The sequence below is a fragment of the Acanthopagrus latus genome, chromosome 23 (genome assembly GCF_904848185.1).
Source record: "Acanthopagrus latus isolate v.2019 chromosome 23, fAcaLat1.1, whole genome shotgun sequence".
NCBI lineage: Eukaryota > Metazoa > Chordata > Actinopteri > Spariformes > Sparidae > Acanthopagrus > Acanthopagrus latus.
Window position 1 is genome coordinate 866,947 of NC_051061.1, and position 24,248 is coordinate 891,194.

At 41.5% G+C, this 24,248-nt stretch overlaps 1 protein-coding gene across 2 annotated transcripts in view; it reads right to left on the reverse strand.

Moving 5' to 3' along the window:
• Nucleotides 1-6,497: 6,497 nt before the first annotated feature.
• The window catches only part of carm1 (coactivator-associated arginine methyltransferase 1), a 32,317-nt gene continuing 14,566 nt past the window's right edge, over nucleotides 6,498-24,248 (reverse strand). The window contains exons 4-16 of one of the 2 annotated variants that reach the window (XM_037088291.1): nucleotides 22,992-23,096; nucleotides 18,809-18,919; nucleotides 18,493-18,670; nucleotides 18,211-18,301; nucleotides 17,832-17,913; nucleotides 17,375-17,460; nucleotides 17,171-17,260; nucleotides 16,900-17,037; nucleotides 15,957-16,046; nucleotides 15,725-15,837; nucleotides 13,048-13,125; nucleotides 11,887-11,967; nucleotides 6,498-10,187 (exon numbers count right to left, since the gene is read on the reverse strand). In XM_037088291.1, coding sequence (XP_036944186.1) covers nucleotides 10,048-10,187; nucleotides 11,887-11,967; nucleotides 13,048-13,125; nucleotides 15,725-15,837; nucleotides 15,957-16,046; nucleotides 16,900-17,037; nucleotides 17,171-17,260; nucleotides 17,375-17,460; nucleotides 17,832-17,913; nucleotides 18,211-18,301; nucleotides 18,493-18,670; nucleotides 18,809-18,919; nucleotides 22,992-23,096 — 1,383 coding nt within the window. In that variant the 3' untranslated portion in view covers nucleotides 6,498-10,047. The remainder of the gene's footprint in view (nucleotides 10,188-11,886; nucleotides 11,968-13,047; nucleotides 13,126-15,724; nucleotides 15,838-15,956; nucleotides 16,047-16,899; nucleotides 17,038-17,170; nucleotides 17,261-17,374; nucleotides 17,461-17,831; nucleotides 17,914-18,210; nucleotides 18,302-18,492; nucleotides 18,671-18,808; nucleotides 18,920-22,991; nucleotides 23,097-24,248) is intronic. The other variant, XM_037088292.1, reaches the window with a different exon arrangement.

Sequence of the window (24,248 nt, forward strand, 5' to 3'; positions counted from 1 at the left end):
CTGACTTTGAGACTTACATGAACTTTTTGATTAACGTCTTGATTAACTAAAGACTTTTCTCAGTTGGCTTGAGGTTTGGCGTTACGTGACTTGGTATGGACTATCAGAATTGATCTGTGACGGGCGCTGCTTAGCTCGGTCGGTAGCGCGCGACCCATGTGATGAGGCTCTGCAGCAGACCAGGGTTTGACTCCCGGCCTGGGTCCCTTGCTGCTTGTCACTCCCCCTCTCTCACCCTGTTTCCTGTCACACTCTTCAGCTGTACTATCAATAAAGCCAAAAAAATACTTTAAAAAAAAAAAAAAAAAATTGACCTGGTTTTCAACTTTTTTGACTGTCTGTGTTGACGTGGACCTGTCGAACAGCAGTCACTGCAGACATGTGACCCGAATCTCAATGGAGACATTCAGAACCATCATCTTGGATTTTCACTGAAGCTGATTGGCTGCAGTTTTTGATTTTTCATCACTGACCAAGTCAGGTCAAGGCCTTTTGGTAATTATGGATTAATAAGGTCGAAGCTTTCAACACCTTGTTCTCGTTTATCCACAGCAACACAAGAGCAGGCTTTGCTGACTCAATTGACCTCATGAGCATCTTGCTATACATCTGAGTCAGAGCAGAGCCCTCCCACTGTGAGAGAAAAAAATAACTCCTGAGACAGCTACTGCATGGCCGAGGGCTACAGCTGCATTCTCTGACACAGCCTGATCAAGCAGTGGGAGGACTCTGGAGGGAGACTTGTTTGGTGCTTTTTGTTTTATCTCTGACAGCATTAATCTCAAACACAGGGTTGAGTCTTGAGAACTGATTCAAGATTTGAGAGTGACTATTTCAAGTGTTGAGTTTTTGACCTGGCAAAATCCTTGAATATTCCAAATTACAGAGTTAAATGACTTAAAGTTTAAAGCTTAAATGATTTTTAATTTCTAGACACCTCACATTTCAAGCCTGATCCACCTAATCCAGTTATCACAGAGAACATATTATGCTAAAAAAAAAACCCACAGAAACAGCTCGCTTCCTTCAGAAACTTAGGATGATCAGAATCTGGCTCCAGAATATAGTCTTCCTGACTGGAAACATCACAAACTGACATGGTTCATCGCGGCCCAGGACAGTGGTGATTAAAACCACCAGAACATCAGTGACATCAGTGAAGTGAGATGTCTGCACAGAGTCCAAAGATATTAAAAGACAATATCCACCCAGACACAGTCTGTTCACCCTGCTGCCATCTGACAACAGATACAGAAGTATCTGCTGCTGTACCAACAGACTAAATAGTGGATTCTGTCCACAAACTGAGAAACTTCTGAACTCATCAACACTCCACCATAAATGTTTACTTTTGTTTCTCTTATGTAGCATAGGGCAACTTTCTATTTAATTTTAGTTTGCAAATTAGACTTGTGGAAAGTTTGTCAGAGGTTTTTGTGTAATTCTGCTGACAAACCAACAAACAGAAGTGCAGTGTTGACTTTGTTGACTGGAGACCTTAGTTTGACTTGTCTCTATTGGTCTGAGGTCTAACATGGACGTGTCTGGTTAATCATTTGGGTAAGCATTGATCCGATGTCCTGAGGAAAAATGTTAGTACTTACCAGTCCTACAGCAGGCAGAGGACAGCTTTAATGGGTCTGGATGAAAACTCCACCAATTTGTGTAGTGTGTTTACAGGTGCTGGGGAGCACTGCTGCATGTGAAAAAGTAGCATAAAGCCAACAGTGGCTCCAGAGGAAGCTGCAGGTCATCTTATAAAGTGACACCAGTGACGTCACCCTGGGACCCCCAAAAAACTTCGCATTTCACCCTGATGGTCGTAATTTTGCAGGACGTGGCAGTGCACACGGGCTCCTGGCTCCGTGTGCAATGTGTGCCAGTGTTGTATATTTCTTTTCACATCTACATGCATGGAAAGTGATAATCTGCTTTGCAAAAGCTTTGGTGGTTTAATTAGATTTGATCTATTTTATCCTTTATGTGATATAGTATAAAACTCCTCAATTACACACAACTCAGTAAGTACTGCTGGTCAATTGAATCTTCCACAGTATCATTTTGTTTCATGGGTTTTCACTGTTAGACCTACTGTATTCGTTTTCAGGTATTTGAAAGAACATTTCCAGTAGGCAATTTTAGCAAAACTGAATGTCCTCTATTTAAATAGAGTCACCCACAATGCAACTTAGCAAATGAGTGGCATCGCTGGAGGCACTTTATTGGATGACATGCGGATTCCTCTGGGGCCACAGAAGGCTTTCTGCTACTTTATTCACACATGCAGCAGAACTCCCCAACACCTTTAAACGCAGCAATGTGTAATATTAGCGGAGTTACCCTTTAAATGTTGGCAGTGGTTATCTGGATCAAGTCTTAAGCTTTGAGGAGTTCACCTGGGCCTTGATATGAGTACAATGATTTTGAAAGTTAGCTCTCTGTGGGTTTAAGGAGCTGGCTCCTACATATACAGCTCCTTGTACAAGTGATCACTCACCTATTATATTTGGAGCATGAGAGCGAAAGCACACTGAATCTGCTGCTCTCACATCAGTTTTTGTTACAGTGTTAGTGCTGGACTGAAATAAATACTGTCCATGTTTCATTCACCTGTCAATGGCAGTTACTAGTATGTGACAGCTTGACGGATCATCTTTAGCATCTTCAGCTTCAATGGTCAGCGTCCATCCCGATATTTCTGCCAGTCAGAATCTCTGAAACACAGCTTCTGACTCGTGACCTTTTTTAAGCCACCAAACAGTCCTGCCCTCTCCACTGCGCTGTGAGGCAGAATGTGATGGTGATGATGAAATATTGGTGGGAGTTTTGAGTTGGCTTGACTCCTTTACAACTGAAAAACTTTTTTATTGAATAATCATCTTTCACTACAAAACCAAACAACACTGCTGCTTTAAATGTTTATGTGGTGGATCTATATTTTACATGGACGTGTCTGGATTGACTGAAATCAACTGTGTCGCTAATTCCTCTTGCCTCCAAAAATGTACGTAGGCTTGTTCGGAGTCTCTGTAAGTCTTTTTGTGTGCAAGCTTTATAAATGAGGCCCAAGGTGTAATGTAATGTACAAACTAAACTCATGACATCAGAACAATGTGATGTGTTGAAAACTTGTATGTTGAAGTAAACATGTATGTTGAAGTAAACATGTCATCCACACCAGACTCTGTCATCCACGTCTTTATGGACCTTGCTTTGTGCACTGGTGCACAGTCATGTTGGAAGAGGAAGGGGCCCGCTCCAAACTGTTCCCACAAGGTTGGGAGCATGGAATTGTCCAAAATGTTTTGGTATCCTGAAGCATTCAATGTTCCTTTCACTGGAACTAAGGGGCCAAGCCCAGCTCCTGAAAAACAACCCCATACCATAATTCCTCCTCCACCAAATTTCACAGTTGGCACAATGCAATCTGAAATGTACCGTTCTCCTGGCAACCTCCAAACCCAGACTCGTCCATCAGATTGCCAGATGGAAAAGCGTGATTCATCACTCCAGAGAACGCGTCTCCACTGCTCTAGAGGCCAGTGACGGCGTGCTTTACACCATTGCATCCGACGCCTTGCATTGCACTTGGTGATGTGTGGCTTGGCTGCAGCTGCTCGGCCATGGAAACCCATTCCATGAAGCTCTCTGCGTACTGTACTTGGGCTAATCTGAAGGTCACATGAAGTTTGTAGCTCTCTAGCAATTGACTGTGCAGAAAGTCGGCGACCTCTTTGCACTATGCGCTTCAGCATCCGCTGACCCCTCTCCGTCACTTTACGTGGCCTACCACTTCGTGGCTGAGTTGCTGTTGTTCCCAAACGCTTCCATTTTGTTATAATAGAGCTGACAGTTGACTGTGGAATATTTAGGAGCGAGGAAATTTCACGACTGGATTTGTTGCACAAGTGGCATCCTATGACAGTTCCACGCTGGAATTCACTGAGCTCCTGAGAGCGGCCCATTCTTTCACAAATGTCTTGTTTCACAGTCTGCATGCCTGAGTGCTTGAATTTATACACCTGGGGCCAGGCCAAGTGATTAGAACACCTGATTCTGATCATTTGAATGGGTGAGCGAATACTTTTGGTAATATAGTGTATGTTGAAGTAAACATGTATGTTGAAGTAAACATGTATGTTGAAGTAAACGTGTATGTTGAAATAAACGTGTATGTTAAAGTGAACATGTATGTAACACTGTGATCCTCCCCTCTCACTGAGGTTACAAAGAGCAGAAAGAAGAGACAGAGACACCATTCAGCCTGTTAGACCACACTGTACCATCAACATGACTCATGCTGGTAGTTTGAAGAACAGTGTTAACGTACTTTTTCCAATCCTATGTGGACTTTACCTGTTGCCATGGTGAATCACAGTATCAGAACTCTGCTTTTTCTCTTTCTCCACCCTTGCACTTTGCTAAAGCTGGACAGACCAGATCCAGGTCTGGAACCAAAAAACCTTGAGTTTCCTCAACAGGCTGAGTCAGCTCAAATGCTTAGACTGAAGTTTGTTGAGCCTCCTTTTTCAAACAGACCCCTGCTCCCTGCTATGGCACAAAATAAAGCCAGGTGCATCAAAGACCCTCACCACAGGCACTGATTCTTAATTTCTCTCATCTACAGCTCTATTATACTCCCACTTCTGTCAGATTCTAGACTCCACCGGTACATTTTTTAAATATCTGCTGGTGAACCGCAGCCGAGACTGAAACCCTTTGATTGCCACTGGATGGATATATATTTATATGAACACCTGAATATCAGCAATGTGCCTTTTTGCGTTGTCCTTGCTGCCATGCTATGATCAGCATTTAGGTCAAAGCAGCGCTGTGCCTGTGAGTACATACCCACACAGCTGTAGTATGACTGCAGACCCAAGGAATCAAGCAGAACCTGTCTCACTGCTACGCCTTCGTTTGTTAAAGAGTGTCCTCAGGGTCGGTTCCCTGTCCTGACACCTCGCAGCATTCTCCTAAACAACTGAGGTAAGTAGGGACTTGATTTAAAACAGAAAAAACAACCCAAAAAAACATCAAATGTCTCCATATAGCTAGTCTGCTGTAATCAAAGTCCCCAGAAGCCCCAAGATCACAAAGTGATCTCAAAAGATGTTATTTACACCCTCTTTAACATGAAATCACTAAAGCTGCTAGAAGTGGTAAGTGATAAATAGCAGCTACAACGCTCAGATGAGGGCTTGAAAATTGTTCCTATGTTTTCTTCCTTATTTTATCAACGGTGATATGTCATGGTTTCTTTCTTGTGACAAACGTACTTATTTTAAGTCGCTTTGGACAAAACCGTCTGCTAAATGCCCAAGATGTAAATGTAAACTAGAAGTGTTAGTGTGCATCCTGTCTGAATTGAGCTCATGCACACATTCAGGGTGTATATAACCTCTTTTCCAAGGGATTTGGGTTCTCCAGGCTTCATCATCATACCAGAGGCTTAAAATAAGCATATCTGGGGGAGAAGACATTGTACAATAGTCATGACCACCAGAAAACAAAAGTGTTATTTCACAGAGTACATAGTTAAGGTTAATAACTCCATCTCCAAGTTGCTTAGAATGAGTGTTGAGCCGCAGGAGAGAGAACGTGCTTTAAATAATGATCATCTAGAAAGAGGTCACATGTGACATACCGTCCACATTTTTCCATCTTCATGTAAGGAAATGAATTAAAAAGAGACATTGTAGACTAAAACCAACTATTAACAGAAGCATCTCAAAATGCAATCAATGTACATTTTGGCATTATTGATTACTGGACATATACAATAATTATCATACATCTGACAACTCTGATTACACAGGATAAGCTGTATGGAGCCATTTTATGATTATGAAGCTTCACCTGACTATCCAGCAACAATGGTGGTGAGGAGACAAAGACTGAATCTTACTGTTTGGATGAACTGTTTCTTTATGCTCATTTGGACCAAAATAGAAAAGCCCGACAACCTATTTCAAACCTTGTCATCAGTGGTCCTATTGGACATTACCAGTTTTCACTCATTGCTGCAGTGTTAATGGCTTGTAATTTTAGGAGTTTGAGCTGCTGGCTCAGCCATATCTGAAGAAACTGACTTAACTCTCTAAGCTTCAGAAGGACATGACTCCACTGACATACTTATGTGCACAACGTTAGGGCTATGAATGAAGCCTGAAGAATTCCAAGCTTAAATTTTGGAAAAACTAGTGTTGCAATGATAAATCTGTAAGTTGTCAAATATCAAATTCATTTAAACATATTTTGATGACCTGTTAATGGGTTTCTTTGGAGCTGAGCGTGGTCGATGTGTGGCTGCAGGAGAGTGGGAGTTTCATTAATTATTTTAGTATAACATGGACAAAATGGTCTGATTCCAGCTTTTTAAATGTCATTTTCTGTCTCCTAGTTTCTCTGTGTCAGTAAACTGGGTATCTTTCAGTCATGGACAAAACACGACATTTGAAGATGTCATCTTGGGCTTCAGGACACACTCAATGTGGGACAGTGAGAAAGGTGTAATTACTGGTTGGTCAACACACAAAAAATTACAGAAAATGACACAGTCTTCCTCATACACTCCAAGTGGAGGCCATTATTTAACTATAAAGATGAATGGCTCCATGACAAAAGGGACATGACGGCTATAAACTAGCTATCACATGGTTAACATCTTGTGTGTGCACCATCTTTTTGACAGAGTAGAGGCAACAGATTAAAGTACTACAACACATGATTCCAGGATGGTTTTGGAACAACTCCCCCACATTTAATTTGCCCTTTTTTTCATTGTTTTTTGTGAAAGAAAAGAAAAGACAAAATAAAGACAACAAAAGGGTTAATCCTACAAAGAGACTTTTTTTTTTCTCTTAAATTGCTAACTCATAAATTCCAAATGAACACAGTCCAATAGTTGTGACACTGGAAGCAATGCATACATGTGTCAGTCTTTCTCTCCTTGACTGATAAAAGGGAACAAGGGCATCGAGGTGTGCAGGGGCATGATATGTTGGCGGTCATACATAGTGGACAGATGAGGAGGGAGGTGGCCCAGTCTCCCACACCTCCACATTAATGTCTCTTTCCGACAGTCTGTCAGTCTCAAAGGAGGTTGGGAGGAGAAGCGATGGAAGGAAGGAAGTGAGGATGTAAACTAGGATGCTGCCAATCCAGCACAGCTTTTCTTATTCCCAAAGCCAGCTGGCTGCCACCCGGGTCATTGGTCCTTGCTGGTACGTTCTCAATATTCCTCCTTCAACTGTGCTGGAGCAATCTGGCACAGCAAATGACTGGCTGGCTAGGGAGGAGCTGCTGCAATATCCTCTCAGCTAAAGACTGGGTACTAAGTAGAGAGAACAGGTGATGCGAGCAGCAGAAGGCCTGTTTCAGGTTTACAGAACTAGCTCTAACAAAGACAGGTCTTTGGCAGATGGTTCCATGAGTCACCTTCTGTGTTGAGTATACAACAAAAAAAAAAAATCATCTACAAATCCACAACAGACCAGCATCTCATGGGATTACCTAACACTAAAGGCCTGATCTCAGTTCTGTCGACAAATCTGACAAACATGCCAACTCAAGACTGCAATATTGTGACTGTGCAAAGGTATGAAAGCAGGGTCTGAACTTCTCCATCAGGCTCTCCTTTTTAAAATTATTTACAGTTTTGTTTGAGTCCAACTGACATTTTGGACGGGTGATACATGATGCAACAGTAATGGTGCACATGTTGTTAGATGGGAACCAATATCAGATCTATTTATTGATGTGGAATGATTAAATTCCCAGTGAAGTCAACTATTTCAGTGCACTCATGCAATTTCGGACAGTAATCCAACTGTGAAACACCCTGCCTGCATTATGTACATATCTTCTTGTTTCAAAAAAAACACTAGGGGCACGAAATCTGTGTTTGTGTATATTTTCCGTGTTTGTAAGAATATGAAGGTTTTTTTTTTTTTTTACTCATTATCATTAATAGTACTGGCACCAGCACAGATCCAGCTTTACTATACAACCACAGACAAATCCATGAATGCTTGTGCGGAGACACTGAAAGTCGCCAACAGATGTTGCCCTTCAGAACAGCTAGAAACATGCTTTCCTGTAGTCATGACTGTAGGACAGGTAGTGTGACTTTGGTGAAATGAGAGAAAATTCCAGATTTAGAACCTTTGGCTGCTCTAAAGTTCCACATTTCAGTAAATTTGCTCATTTGCAATCAAACATTTGCAATCAGCAGTTGGATAAATAGACCGGTTAGAGATAGCTAGTCTAAAGATGTATCTCTGTGCTATGATTGGTGGCATGATGAAAGGTTAGCCACAACAAAATACACCTCCCAATAACTCATTTTGACTGGTTGTAAGAGGTTCAAAGAGTCACCTGGCTTTTTGCTTACTTTGGACAGTGCTCTAACCTGGCAACCCCGCTCTGAGGACAGGACTTTGCGATGCTTTGCGTAGACAATGCATCCAGCTGTTATTACCAAAGATACCATACCTGGCCAAAAATATCTTGTTTTTACATATCAATTAAATAATATAAGGTGAAGAAAGGCAGCTTTGGAGTTTTTGGGAGGTGTTCATTTGAAGTTCAGATACAAGTCATAAAGCTGTTTTTGCTGTCTCTTGCCGTTGCGCTATGCTAGGCTAACCACATCACAGACAAGTAAGAGGTACAAGTATGTTTAAGCTGCACCAACCAATATTTTTGTAATGACGAATGATCAAGTAACTGTGTGTAGCGTGAAAGGTGCCACTCACTGTGATTATGTGGAGCGGTTTTGGCTTCTTTTGGCTCCTCCATTTAGTTTTGTTGTATTAACTTTCTGGTTTGATTTGTCGGCTAGTCAGAATAGTGCTCAGTGTGAAAGATAATGCAAGTTTTGCTAACACGTTGACCATAACATTGCAAGTCCATGTATCAGTACTGTTTACAGTCTAATCTCCCCCAAAGTACTCAAATATATCAAGTCATGCAGCAAAAGAATACTGTATCAATATCAGAAGTGTCCCTTTATACAACCCCATAAGTCACCGTGAAGCCAACAATAATTTGATGTGATGTAGCCCAAGTGTATGCTGAAGTATTAGCAAAGAGGACTGTGACCTACAATCTACAACAGACACACAGATGATGACGCTGCTATTTATTTCATCTCTCAGCAAAGAAGGTGACCAGCGAGCCATTCTCCCAAAGCTTCAACACCACTGCTAAAGTAGAACTACACATTGGATGAGGAGTGAGTCAGTTTGTCCAAGTCACAAAAAGCATATCTCCACACAATCCTCAGGGTGCCTGGACCGCTTCAGTTTTGCGATATATTTGCTTCTGCCTAAAACTAGTAGACGTACGAGCGGTAAGCAGGGAAACTATGTTGTTCTTGTGATTTGAAGCAACTGTTTTTTTTCTGGCTTGAGTCGGTCTCTTGAGAGAAGTGCAGAGGGGCCTTGAAGATTGGATTTGATATGAAAGGCCAAGATGGCAGCCCGAGGATGAGTGTTGATGATAAAAGTGTCCAACTGCACTGATGAAAAGACACGGTGTGGGTCTGGTAGCGAAGTGTAGAGAACTGTAGGAATAGACTGATGCTGGTATCTGGCAACAAGTGGATTCTCAGAACAGAAGGGTTGAAGAAATATCATCATGACACATTAAAAAAAGGAAACGGAGGAGGGATTGAGATACATGTTGATGGAGGAAGGGGATAGATGATAACTGCAGTGCATCTCGGCTGTGCACGTTTTACAATCCCAATGGATCCAAGGAGAGGAACAGGAGGTTTTGTCTGTTAAGACAAGAGTCTGGACGGATATAAGAGCGTTCAACCGTTCATATAGTGATGACCTGAACAGAGTAGAACGAGGTGACCAACAAGGGGAGGAAGTGCCAGCACAGCACTGGTTTTGGTATATTGGTTTTGGCTGCGGTTGGCGGGTCAGTCAGGAATGAAGGGTCGGCTGTGGACTGAGGGGCTCCACTGGGAGGGGTCAGGGATCTCTTGTCATGCAGGGGCGGGGAGGACGAAGAGGTCTTTGCGAGGTCTTCGTCTTAACTGCCGTAATGCATGGTGTTGCTGGGGATGACCATGGGTGAGGCCATTGAGATGGCAGCACCCCCCATGGTGAACTGGTTGGTGACAGGATAGTAAGTACCGCTGCTGCTGAGGCCTGACTGGCCTGTAGTGGCTCCTGGAGGGAAGAACAAAGAATTACATTCAGCATTCCTGATAAAGATGCTTGCATGTTACATTTCTGTTAAGCAACATGAAAGGATTTCATCGTCTGTGTGTCTGTACTGTGGTATTTTCACACGTATATAGCCCAGAGGACACGTGATCCAAATATTTTCGGTCCTTGACGGAGTTTATTTGAACAATGAAGAAAAAGTCTGAGGGTTGTCCATCATTTTGACCTATTATATCACTGTGATTTACTGTCATCCAGCACTATATCAATTACCACATGTAGACCACCTGCAGTAGTCTCTTTCTGGTTCCTGACAGTGCACAGAAGAGCTATAGACAGGAGGCATCTGAGATCACTACAGGACATAGAGGAATTTCCTCCTGTGGAAGCGATGGCTAGCAGGATCAAAGTAGCGCTGGTAATCCCAGTCTCCAGTGTGGTAGCAGAGCACACGTTCAGAAAAAAAAATTAAGCAGCTTTGAGTAGTCACCTGTCTACAGAGTCGCAAAATCCAATGACAATCTCGTCTACAGCAGCCTCCCTGGAGCATTTCATTAAGCAGCCTTTTAAGATCGGACTTCAGGCTTAGTTAGAGCAGGTCAATCTAATTTCATACAAACGGTTGTTCATGGCTTTGACTGTGAGCATCTCCTTCTATTAAACAGCATCATTTAGGTACAACAGTTGCAGTGTTTAATTGCCCTCCACTGTCACTGCAGAAAAAAAAAAAAATCTTCGTGCTGTTATAAAAGATGTATACACTGTGAACTCACTCAGTATATTAAATGTTATTTTAACGAGTTTCTTTTGAAATGTGAAAACAAATAAACCACCTTTATCTCATACAAATGAAAAAAACATTTTACTCCAGTAAAGGTAGTTCCCACAGTAAAGAAATATTCTGTTCCAGGTAAAAAGGCCTGTATTAAAGGAAGAGTCTAAAAGTGTTTATTTACACAACTTACCAGAAGTAGAAGTACTCATTATGCAGAGTGGCCCATTTCATAGTAATATAATTATATTTATGTTACTGTATTATACAGTAATGAGTCAAACATTAATGTGTTAATCATTTCAATGTTGCAGCTGGTAAATATTTAGCTAATTTTAGTTATTCCATAAAGCCTAATGCCGAGCGTGAGTATCACAAAGTTTTGGCTTTATCTTTAAAGGGCAATGGTAAGTTGCATTGTGGGTACTGTAGAAAATGGGTGTATAAATTTAGAGCATTTGTTTTTAAATTCTATAATGAGTCCAACAGTGTTATAGGACTGGGCTGCTTTTCACCACCTGGGGCCTACATTACCAACAATGCAACTTAACCACTGAATGACATCAGTGAAGTCAGTTTATAAACTGTCTCTTTGCATACTCTGGAGCCGGAAGGCTTTACACAATTTTGTTTACCCCCAACCCCTCCCCCCAGACCTGTAAACACACTTTAATGAAGAAAAAATGGTGGATTGACCCTTTAAACTACAATAAAACAATGATATATTTGTGGATTATATTTTTGGTTAAATCTGAACCTACAAGGTAACTAATGTTACGGAAAAAATAGAACAATATTTGCATTTGAAATGTATGAGTAGAGGTAGAAATTAACAGAAAATATAAATACTCGAGTAAAGTTCAGTTTAGTGTACAGTACTCGAGTAAATGTACTTCATTAGTCTCCACCAATGTATTTTTAGAAACTGACCGGTGGACATACCCTGGACAATTCCTGTGCTCATGATGGAGCCCATCCTGGAGTGGGTGTGGTTTACAATTCCTGTGTTCACTGTGACCAATCAGAGAGGAAAGCACAATTAATGATGCGCAGCAATACAACCGGCATTTTGTTTATAAGTTACAAATCACAAAGAAGATACTGTAAGAGCCCTTCACACCAAAGACACTATCTTTGGTGTGAGGAAAGTTACTCACAGCAGCCTCTAACTGTCAGAACAACCAATCAGATGGCAGAGAGTCTGTTTCTAACATTTAAGGCACACATTTCTTAAGATTATATGTGTGTGCTCCCCGTTGGAATTTTACAGATGAAACATTTGAAAAAGCTGAAATATAGTCTGGTTTATACTGTAAGTAACAGTATGAACTGAAGCCCTCAAAAGAGATGAGAGACAGGAGCTCCAGTTGAGGTCAACTGAAGTGTTGGTAGTGTTCGTGTTTGAGGTGTGAGCATTGAAAGGTGTTGAACTGTCAGAAGAGAAAGACATGAATGCAGTCAAACCATTGACATGTAGGTGGTGACAGAAGTCACATAATCACATGAAGAGCCAAGTCTTATTAAAAGTAAAGAATTTGAAGGGGAAATGGGGGGCTACGTATGTTTTATTGTATTTTATTGTTTATTTTTACAGGGACAGCGAACAATTAAAAGTAATTGCAGTAATTGAGTTAGCTGGCAGCTAATTTGCATCTGATGTCCCTGGGCAAACAAACAAAAAAAAAATCACACAACATCATCTACATACTTAAACAGTTATTTGGAGAAAACTGTAATGATCAAGACTGAACAATAACAACAGGTGATATGAGTTTGTTGATTGGTGACAAACATCATTTACATTTACTATCTGACACTACAATATTAAATTGGAGAATTGGCCAAAAAGCTCATCTCCCGTCCCTCAAAAGTTTTTAAACACTGAGCCACCACTGTGAGCTCACATACATTCCATGTGATAGCTGTGTCATTCAGTAACACTTGTAAACCTACAGAACATGTTTTCAGGCTTGTGATGGGGAATATATATTTAACATGTAACCTCGTCTTTCTCATTTTTCTTTCTTATTTGTTCCCCTCTACATTAACTTCATTAGATGCTGAGAAGTCAGTTGCAGTTGTGATTCGTACCCAGGGGGATGAGGTTGTTGTGAGACACTGACGGGCCGCTGCCGATGACTGTGCTGAGGTCATAAGCTGCTGGCATCCCTGGATCAGAGAGACAGGAAACAAACCAATCAACACTTCCTGCAAAGACAAACATGCTGAATTTCACAATTTCTACCTTTCTCTGTTTAGACACTTCGCAGTACAGGGCCTGGAGTCACCATGTGACTTGTGTCAACATCACTGTTAGAGTAGTTACAAGGACAGAGTTGTGCTTTCCACACAGACAATCTCTGAGCAACTCAGGCTTTAAGGGTTGTAAACATAAGGCAAAAGACATACTTGCTCTTTCGCCACACTTAGACAACCAGCTGCAACATGAGCATAATTCTTCATATTCTACCTATATACTGCACATCACTAGAGGATCCAAACAGATAGCACACATTTGCTTGCTGTCCCATTGTTGTTCCTGCTGCTACTGCAATAACCAACCCCTGACCCTAATACATCCCCACGCTGGCCTCATCGTTTGTCAATACTGAATCTTGAGAATTCGTAGTATTTAAAGGGATATTCCGGTGTAAGTTTAATCCAGGGTCTAATACACTTTGACACAGAGTATGACCCCCCCCCCAAAAGAGACTGCACAACAACAATACACTGCAGTAAATGGGTCCAAGTATAAATCGCCATTAAAAAGCCACAAATAATGCTCAGAACGGCACCAAACTTCAGCAACATTGGAAACAGGGTCACAGCACATATTTCGAGGCATCAAACATTTGATATAGTTGCCGGATTTGTCCGAAAAGATAAACAAAACTCAACATCCGAGAAGCCTCCTTGTTGTGTGGAAGCCCTGTGAGTTGATTACCGAGTGCAGTAGAGTCTCGCAGTAATGATATGCCGAACTCTACTGCACTCGGTAATCGACTCACAGGGCTTCCCCACAACGAGCCTGCAGCGGGAGAGGTGAGTTTTGTTTATCTTTTCCGACAAAGCCGGCAAGGATATCAAATGATTGATGCCTTGAAATATGTGCTGGGACCCTGTTTCTAATGTTGCTGAGGTTTGGTGCTGTTCTGAGCATCATGTATTGCTTTTTGATGGCGATTTATACTTGGATCCATTTACAGCAGTGTATTGTTGTTGTGCGGTCGTTTCTGGGGATGCTAAAACTAAGCTGCAGTCTGTAACTACTTTTTGGTTATATTTGCTTAAATTGCCATTATGATCTGACAGTAGAATACAGATAAAGGTCAGCTGTGTAAGAAGCCACTGTCTGTGGCTCCATCTGGAGGCCCTAATTTTCTATTGCAGGAATCAACTGCTCCTGGGTCAACACAACCAATCAGAGCCTAGGGGAGCGTCTGAGAGGTGTCAATCACTCTCGTGCATACGGTGCTCGCAGCCCCCCTCCCTCATATAGCGCGTACTGTGCAGTGCCCCTCCCCCGTGCACGCACAGTGCCTGCTCTTACCTGGTCAGACACGTTCAAGCTCAAACTGTAAACAATGGCGGAGAAGCAACAGATCCGAAAAATGCCCCAACGTTAGTTTGTGTTCAGGATGCTCTGAATTGGTTGAACTGGCTTAGAGAAATAACATTACTTGTGCTTCAGAAAGGCAGTGAGGCAAAAAGGTAGCACTGGGTAATGATTACCTGGTAACTGTCTACGTCTGTCTATGTGAGGAATATTATTGGTTACTCAGATTACTACAGTGGCTCGGCATCAGGGAATCATTGTAATTTCGCTGTATTGATCAGAAATTGAACAATCAGGGCTTATGTTGTTGTCATATGTCATTACAATCCTGCTTGTGCACAGCAGGCTCCTCTGTGGGGAGAGGCTTGAAGGCAGGGCTGCAGCAAAGAGGAAGACGGAGCAACCTGGGAGTTGTATCATTCAAATCTTCTGGCTAAGTCCACTTTTTTCTCATAACTCCAGACTGCAGCTTTTATTGCAGTGGATGTAGAAAAAATGCAAAAGAAATCCTATATTAGCACCTCTTTTTCCACAGCGCATAAAATGGACAGCTTTTGTCTCAGTGTTCCCATACAGCATTGCCTTTTCAACGGCGTGTATCCAAAATTGTCTGGTTTGCAGTTTGGTTATGGAAAGCACACCGTTAGCTGTTGAATATTAATTTGCTCAGCCGGTCAACTAATTCATTAATCAATATTCTCTGGTCAGCAGAAGTAGTTTTTGGACACAGTAATATGTGGACATATATCTGATGGAGAAGAGAGGTATTGGTGTTGGTGATTTTATCTTTCTCCCCCTGTAGAGAATACTCTTGTAGACACTGTGGGCTCCAGGGCCTCTCCACAGCTCCAGACACACACTCCAACCTCAGCACACCACCTGCTCTTCAATTAGGGTCTCACTGTGGATCTCTATTGTCTCTGCCAATAGACCAAGTTCACTGATGAGTTCAGAAGTTCTTACCTAAAACAAAAATCTACCTTTCTGGCTTATTAAAGCTGTGGTTCACAGTTTCAAAGTGTATGTGATTCAATGTGTGTATGAAACTGACTCCAAAAGATACATCACACTGTATCTGTGTAAAGTAAGTTGCCGAACTTTATAATGTGTCAGCTCCTTCTGCCACTCCCTGTCACCTCCATGATAATAGAGCAATGTAAAGCTGTGTGCCCCTTGTAAACACACAGACGATGTGTTTATGTGTGTGTTCACCTGATACAGCCATCCCCTGACTCATGCTGTAGGCCGAACCCGTGTTCCACATGTTCTCGGATGGGGAGGTGTAGTGTGAGCCGGGAGGGGGGTTTGGGGTGGAGCCTGTGTACCTGCAAATACATACATGCACACACTCAACATTAGAGAAGCAGATAGCGCTCCCCACCTCAATCACTTAACGGTGCCATCCAGGTCTGGGTGTGCTCCTGGGCTCAAGACACCAACTCACCTGAAAAAGGGGTTCTTCAAGTCCAGGAGATTGCTGGACTTTGATCCTGTCTGATCCACCTGGGCAACAATACTGATGTCGTAGCTTTGTCTATTAGGAAAGAGATTGGATTTGCATTAATTGTCTAATTCATACAAATCACATAATGTTGACATTTTATTAAACAAGTTTAATTTTACATAACATTTTTGTCATCTTTATTTCCACTCATGTGACAGCCTGTTGCTTCATCAGTAAAAGGCTGACTTCATGTGACAACAGAGTTTTAGTTACCACTTCTGTTACCACTCATGTCTGTTGTCAGCTTGAGAAATAAATGAAACAATAAATAATAATAACAAAATAATTAGTTGTCAACTATTCAATGAGGCCCTATTAACTATGTTCATAATAGATTAAAATTCTCTGAATCCAGCTTGTAAAATCCAAATATTTCATACTGTCTTTGCTCTTTGACAGTAAACTGAATATCTTTGGAAACAGACATTTGAGAGCCTCATCTTTGGCTTTCAGACACAGGGATAGACATTTTCACAATTTTCTGACTTTTCATATATAGTAGAAAACCACAAACTCATCGATTGAGAAAATAAGTATGAAAATAGTTTTTATTTGTAGCCCTACTAAAAACACCTTTTAACTTGTCAGCAGCTTTAATTGTTGAAGTTGCATGCTGCTGCTGTATGTGTCCATGCCACAGCTGTAACTGCCATCTGCTGCTAAACAAACGCCTGAACAACAGCTTTTTTGTGGTTTGCTCCTTTCCTTTTGGCAAAATTGTCTCAGCCTTTTCTCTTCCTTTAGTCTCTAAAATCACCAGTGACCACATAAAGCACCTTGCCTTTGATTTCAGGTCCAATGTTATGAATGAGTACACTATGAAACCTCTCACTATGGTGGACCCTCATGCGACACAAAAGTAGCACATTTCAGAGCATCATACCTCTTGTTGGCAACCAGCATTGCAGTGCCGGACAGTGTGTCCCCAGCCTTGGTGAAGAGGGGAGACTGCAGCAGGCAGCGCACCTGGTACCAGTGAGTGAGAGGCTCTGTAGGTGCTGTGGACAGCCATACTGTCATCCTGTAGAGAGGGTGCAACAGGAGTGCTGGTGTGAGGCCAAGGCAACTGTGATGGACTACCTAGAGGTATTTCTCAATGTTCAACACACTCCAAATGGAAGTGTCAGGAATCTGTCAGTGAATGGTTGACTTACACTGATCCCATGAAAGCCACGTCAAACCAGAAGGCCAGGCCATGCACCAGGCCTGAGTGCATCATGTGGAACTTAAAGGGGATCTCTATCCTGGGACCCCCCCAAAAAAGGAAGTCATGCTAGTTAGACTGGGTATGGCACATACATTTATATAGCTATTTACAGCACACGCACACATGAACATACAAGTGCACACACACATACCTGTAGAGATCCTCTTCTTTGGTCTCCAGGAAATTGACTGTGTGTTTGACTGACTTGGCCATCAGAATACGGATATCAAATGTGTCCTGTGAAGAGAGATCACCAGTTCACATAACTCAAAGGCAACTAAACAGACCTAACTGTCTAACAGGCTATAATCATTTCCCAGCATTCATCTGCCAGTGATGTCCTGCTTCTTCAGGGTTTACATTATGTTTATACAATGAGTTGTATGCAGTTTTACATTGCTTTAACCTCACTGTTCTGTGATGAACAGAAGCTGAACCTCACTAGGTTATAAATGTATGATTTTAAAAAGATTTTTTAAAAACAACAACAACAATAACGATCATTATCAGTCATCAACTCAGAACTCTCAACACCTCTCTTTGCAGAATGCAGGCTTTTCATGAACAAGTTTAAAAATGTGTGTTTATGTGTGCAGTGGAAAACATACCACAATTGGCTGACGGAAGTACTCGTCCACTGCTGCCCCACGCAGGGCAGAGAGGTCAACACCATGGAAGGAGGGCTGGTACCTGAGGTCCAAAGGAGAGCGTTACTTTTACATTTTTTATTGGTTCCAAAATACTGTTTAAGCGTTGATATGATAACCAAAGTAATTTCCTCAAACAACATTCTCTGTAAAAAACTACTGAATGGCGAAAGTGCTGCCATCAATGTCACTTGCTATTCAAACAAACCAGCTCCGGTTGTGCTGTTATGTCAATTTTAGAATCCATTACTTTGCAATCATCTGATGTATGTAAACAATGACACTTTTTTTTGCTGCCCCTCTGTTCCCACCCTCCCTGATGGTCTCTCTCCCTCCTCACCAGAAGTTGGCCTTGGTGAACTGTTCCATGTAGAGCTGCTCGTCTGTGAAAGGGGCCAGGTGGACGTCACCAATAGTTGGGAACATTTTACCTGAAAAACACAAATACAGAGGAGGCCAGCCAATAAAACACTAGCAGCTTGCAATACAGTGAGGCATGATTTTGAACCATTAGCCCGAGGGTAATTTGTGCTGCTACACTGCAACTTTTACCATCCATTCTACCATTAAAATGAATTTTAAAAAAAAGATACAAAAATATTCTGTATCACAAGCTCCTCACCGTTGGGTTTGAGGAACTTTTTGGCATGCAGGTAGCTCTCCAGCATGCGCTCATTGAACAGCATGTAGCCCATGGGCTCTGAGATGATGATGTCAACCTGCTCCGGCAGCGTCACCTCCTCTACTTTCCCCGGGATGACGACTACACGATCACCAAGTCGGTTACTGTTCACCAGCACCTGTGAGGGAGAGTTCAAATCCAGATTTGGATTGGTCAAAGTAGAGTAAACAGGTGAGCTTATAGGACTAGATAGTACAGTGTGTGTGTGTGTGTGTGTGTGTGTGTGTGTGTGTGTGTGTGTGTGTGTGTGTGTGACCTCGGCATGCTGTGCCATGGTGCTGGCCTCCACTGCGTAGACCTTTCTGGCTCCAGCTTGGGCTGCGAAGAAAGAAAGGATCCCTGAGCCACAACCAACATCCAGCACCACCTGGAGGAAGAGATCAGGAAACATGCAAACCCAACACTTGAGCACGTTTTACATAAACTTTTGAAAAGAAAGAAGAAGATGTATGTAACTTAATTGAAGATTTGCTCCTCTGTGCTGTATAGGAGAGAAAAAGTAAGAGTAATCTGGATCACCCCCTTAATTCACATTCTTTCCCCAGTAAACTTTACAGCAGGGGTTCCAAAACCTTTTCTCTTTGAAGACTGAAAATGAAAGTTAACAGGAACTTTGTTCATTTGTATATTCTACAAATAACACATATAGGAGTTCAAGTGATAATTACTAAGGGTGTCTTTTTTTAAATCAAAATTGACCAAAATTAAGTCACAATCTTGAACTTTGAATCATTGATGCTCCCACTCCCCCATGTCACGCCCGGTTGGCTTGCCAAGCGGAAAAAAAACACGTGTTGAAGTGCTGCGAGTCAACCTCCTCTAACTTAGCTACTGGCTACAGCCAGTCAAACGATAGCATGGTGTTACACCATTCCTGTTCCGCTCCCAGACTGTCTTCGGGAAGCACAGGGGAGATGATTCCCTCCAGTGCCGAAGTTTGTGTTTACCTTTGGGGTGAACCCCCTTTCACGTGTTAAGCTGGTCAGAAAATAATACCAGGGAGCGTTGCTGTATCTAGCCGTCGCCTTTATTGACAGCCAAACTGCAGCCTGTATTGTACACTTTATTGCTGTCGCTACTACTGCTACTCCTTTCGCTTTTCCTTCCTCTCCCATTCATTCACTAGCCCTTTTTACACAGCATCTCTGCATTATCTCCAGAGTGGTGGTTCACCAATTCTCAGCCGATGGCAATTCACACAGAGCGAAGCATCTCCGCCACACCGCTGTGTAATTCACACAGAAAGCCGGCGCTATGGCTCCTAAAGAGGCGTGACGGTACACGTTATGTTGATGATGTTGGTGTTTCCAACGTGTCCCCCCCGTCAATCTAAACCCGCAGACAGTTTACAATCATATGGATGCTGTCATAATGTGTAGTGATTGAGATCCTGACCCACCAAACATCCTGGAAAGTTACAAAGTTTTGGCACTAAATTGCACCATCACCATCAGTAAACTGGAAGCTGTCTGACTCCCTCACTCGCAGGGACGGAGGCCAGTTTCTGGGGGAAAGTTTCCTGAAGTCTCTGACAGGAGTGCTGACAGTCACGGTGATTTATTTTCATCACAAACACCAAATAATTACATAATCACACGCGACCGGAGTTATATGTATGTGTTATAAACACAACAACACAAAATGTTTCCAATCGTAGAAACAGAAGAAGAGCTTGTATTTGTCTTTCTTTCTTTTTTCGTTCTTTTTTTTATACATTTTTGTGCTGGTGTCAACACATACTGTTTTATTTAAAAATTAACCGGATTTGGCAGAATTGCTGCATTGTGACTCTGTCATCCCTCAAAACAGAGCTGGGACAGAGCACATACTTAGCGCTGCGACCCAGTGTAAGTTAACCCCTTCGCACCCACCTTTGTTGGTAATTTTCGCCTAATTAGCATACCGAAATGGAAAAGCTTATAACACAACAACTACAAGTCCCAGATGGATGTATGATACTTCACTGAAAGCTGAGAACCTCTAGTTTCTGAAAATGTGCTTACCTAGCATGTACCATACACACAACATAAATGACATCAGTTCAAACATGGCTCTAAAACATTTATAAAAATAGGTCATTTGGCGTCCACAAACCTCTCCAAAACGTCTCCAAATGGCCAAATTGTGCCAAATGCTTTTTCTCACTTCTGTGACACTGGAAACACTACTGAAGCATTTTGGTGACTATAAAGCCTTCCTCCATGATTCAAAACATAATTTTTTCACACATTCATTTGATGGGTGGTCGGAGGGGTTTCCACACACTTCTAGGTGGCCATATTGAGATATTGTCATGCGACAAGACACTACAGAATAGTAAGCGTTATACAAAAATGACATACTGAAGTGAATTTCAAACAAGGATTTTATTATCTTTCAATATACTAAATACTGTATGTACGCAGCGGGGGAGGTAGCACTGGTGGATGCAGAGGAGGATCGTTGGCACTTCTGATAACCGCCTTCAGCAGGAGAGGGGGTTGGGCGTCTGACTGTCTCACTTTCAGGCTCACTGTCTTCAGACTGTGACCTACAAAACACAATGCAATGCACAAATGTTACCAAATATAATGAAAAAATATATAAATGCAATTCAATAGGGTGCTATTTACATAGGAAATAAATAAACACAGATATATGATATTACATATTACACAAAAACATCAGGAAAAGTAACCGTACATAAACAGAATAACTGAATTGGGGGAATATTCCCAGTGTCTGGTCAGTGAAAAAGATCTAGTTCTATTTGTTTACAAGCTTGATAAAAAAAAATCTAAATAAAAAGGAATTAGAGGCTCAAAGAGAATTACATCATAGAACAGAATTACAAGGATTACATAGCTTTGGTTGAGTAGTTGAGGCTAGCTAGGCTAATTAGCCCCTGGGGCCCTAACCATTTAGCGTCATTTATGAAATGCTAATGTATACTGTACTGTTCACTGTAAGCATAAGAACCCCTTCCCACTAACTTTCATTCAAATTTCACTCATGGCTAAATAAATCAATCAAACATCATCAATGATAACGGTACTCACCGATCTAAGATGTCGTCGAGGCCCTTAGCAAACATCTCCTCTCTCTCAGAGTCCTACTCACTGTCTTCAGTTTCATCAGATGATGCCATGATCCATTCCAGGTCTTCTTCTCGGACATATTTAGTGTTTTTTATGGATTTCGCCATTGTAAACTGTGAAAACTGCCGTCAAAAAAATTTAAATGTCCGGTGCGAGTGCGTCTGCTGCGTAAAGTTAGCCCGCTAGCTGCCAGACGCAGCGATATTACTCGGCTTGTACAAAACGGACCTGGGCACGCCTACCATCGTTGGAAAGGTAAAATAATTGGCTAGAAGCCTGAGTGATTGACATGTTGATAGCCAAAACGCTATCCCCGTACTAAGGCGGCAAAAAACAGTAGACAAAGCCGATTGGCCCTTTAAACAAGGAGCGCTCCATGTACTTCACGGGCTGTGCTGGGGTGAAAACTGAACAGAGAAAGATGGGGACACTTTTATTTTGTAGCCAGAAAAGTGATGAAAACAAGCACACCCAACAACACAATACAGGAACTAGAGAAAATAAAGATACGGCCGGCGAAGTCTGGATTTTATTTGACAAACGAAGTTGGTAGACGGTAAACAAATGGACTTTACAGGACGATATTCACAAGCTGGAATAATTTTATGAAAAACCATTGTGATGCTTTTGATCAGTGGATTCTTACGGACAACTGGAATATAAATAATTGAGGATCAGACACATATTACGGCTTCATGGCTGCGTCAAAGGTAGGGAGTCGCCGTGCGTTTCTTGTATCTCACGTTTACCATGCTGGTAAATATCAATTATTTATGGTTTAGTGCTCATGATTTCTGCAAAATCAACTGGATGAATGAATTGCTGAGATTCTACCCTTTCCAACGATGTATAGTATGTCCGTAATGATGAAAGTTGAAGCGAGTTACGTCACTGCGCAGTGTAGAAAACAGTCAGTTATCTGAAATCGCCCGCCGGCGGGCGGGTGGGTGCGCAGAGCTTAAAACATAGACAAGAGTGAAATCTATGAGCCCGCTGCCATGGCGGAGCTGTGACGGAGCAGAGCTGGCCCAGACTCACATCTGGTGGAATCGAGGCATGAGAGGCAAAACAATAAAGAAAGAACTGATTTTAGCAAACAGTCAGTTACTGTATGACAATGTTCAGAAGGTTAAGATGTTCATAAGCATCAGTCACACACATTTTGGTTGGTTTGAACACTAAAGCATGATCCTCAATACAACTGTTTGGCAGCGCACAGAGGTAAAAACCTCTGCCCAAACTGGAGTTATATCAGAAATATATAGATATTTTCCAATATTAAGCTACAGATTATTGTTTGGTGTCTACATCCAAGTCTAATTCAATGATAAAACTATAATTAACTCTGTAGTATAAGGTTACCTTATCTTTGAAGTCGGTGTGGTTCTGGAGAATAGCCCGTTGGTAAGTTCCTGTCCGAACGTAGTCCTGCATCATGTTCTGTTGCTGGGAGAGGTAGCCATAAAACTGCAGAGAGACATGAACAGATTTTTAAAAAAATGTTGTTTTTTTTTATGCACTCAACGTTGTACAAGTGAAGATAAAGAAAAATATCTGCATATTTTAATTAAATATAATTGTCATTCCTTTTAGCAGTCATAGAATTGGTCCAAGTGTTATTGAGATAGAGGGTTAGGGTTCACGAGAAACTCAAAACGGGTTAACTTTGAAAGGTGATCTAAAAGTCCATGTTTGTGATATCCAGAAATCCCAAAGCGCCGAATGTTTCACAACCCCCCTCCTCCACCCTTCTACAGATTTCTTATACAATACATATCTTTAATGGCTGTTTTCTCAAAATGAGTTTTTTCCTCATACTCTGAGCCAAAAATCTCCACTTTAGTAGCACTTACATACACCAAACTTTCCAGTTTTATTCCTATCTATATTCTGAAGGTTTTAACAGAGGGGTTTGTTCATATATCATTGATAGCCTGATCTATATAACGTTGTATTCCAAAAAACAGGGCAAAAATTGTTTTTTATGGCTGTTGACATTTTTTTCTGATTTATGGAGTGATAAAAAGAGATATCCAAAATTCCCTCTGTAAAAACCTTTAGCTATAATATGTCAACAAAATGAAACAAGAATTTTGAACCTGGCTTTATCCAATGTTTAGATTTATGTTCTGGAAATGTATCCAAATTAGTACATATTTTATTAGACAATACCCCATTTGCATATTTAAACATACAATTTCAGAAAACTCATAATCCAAAATAATCATCTGACTGTAGGTAATCAACTGGGGAAGTTTCGTGGTGATATACATTAGTTTAAAAAAAAAAGTCCCTATTCTTCATCTGTAGTGTCTCTACCCTTAATTAGCTAATTATGCAAATTGCCCAATATGCAACTTTTAGCAAACAAGTTGAATTTCATCCACTAGGCCTATCGATTACATTTCAATCATAAAAGGTTACAGGAAAAACGATTTCTGGGTCCAAGAAATTTCCAGTAGACTAATCCCTTTGTTGCAACTTGGGGCTGATAATGTGTCGGCCTCAAGCAGATTTTGATGGAGAAAATGCACAGTTACCAATTTCGAAATAAACGTAATGGACAGAAATATCTCCAGTTCATAATGGATCAATGTAGCCAGGCCACAAATAAATCTA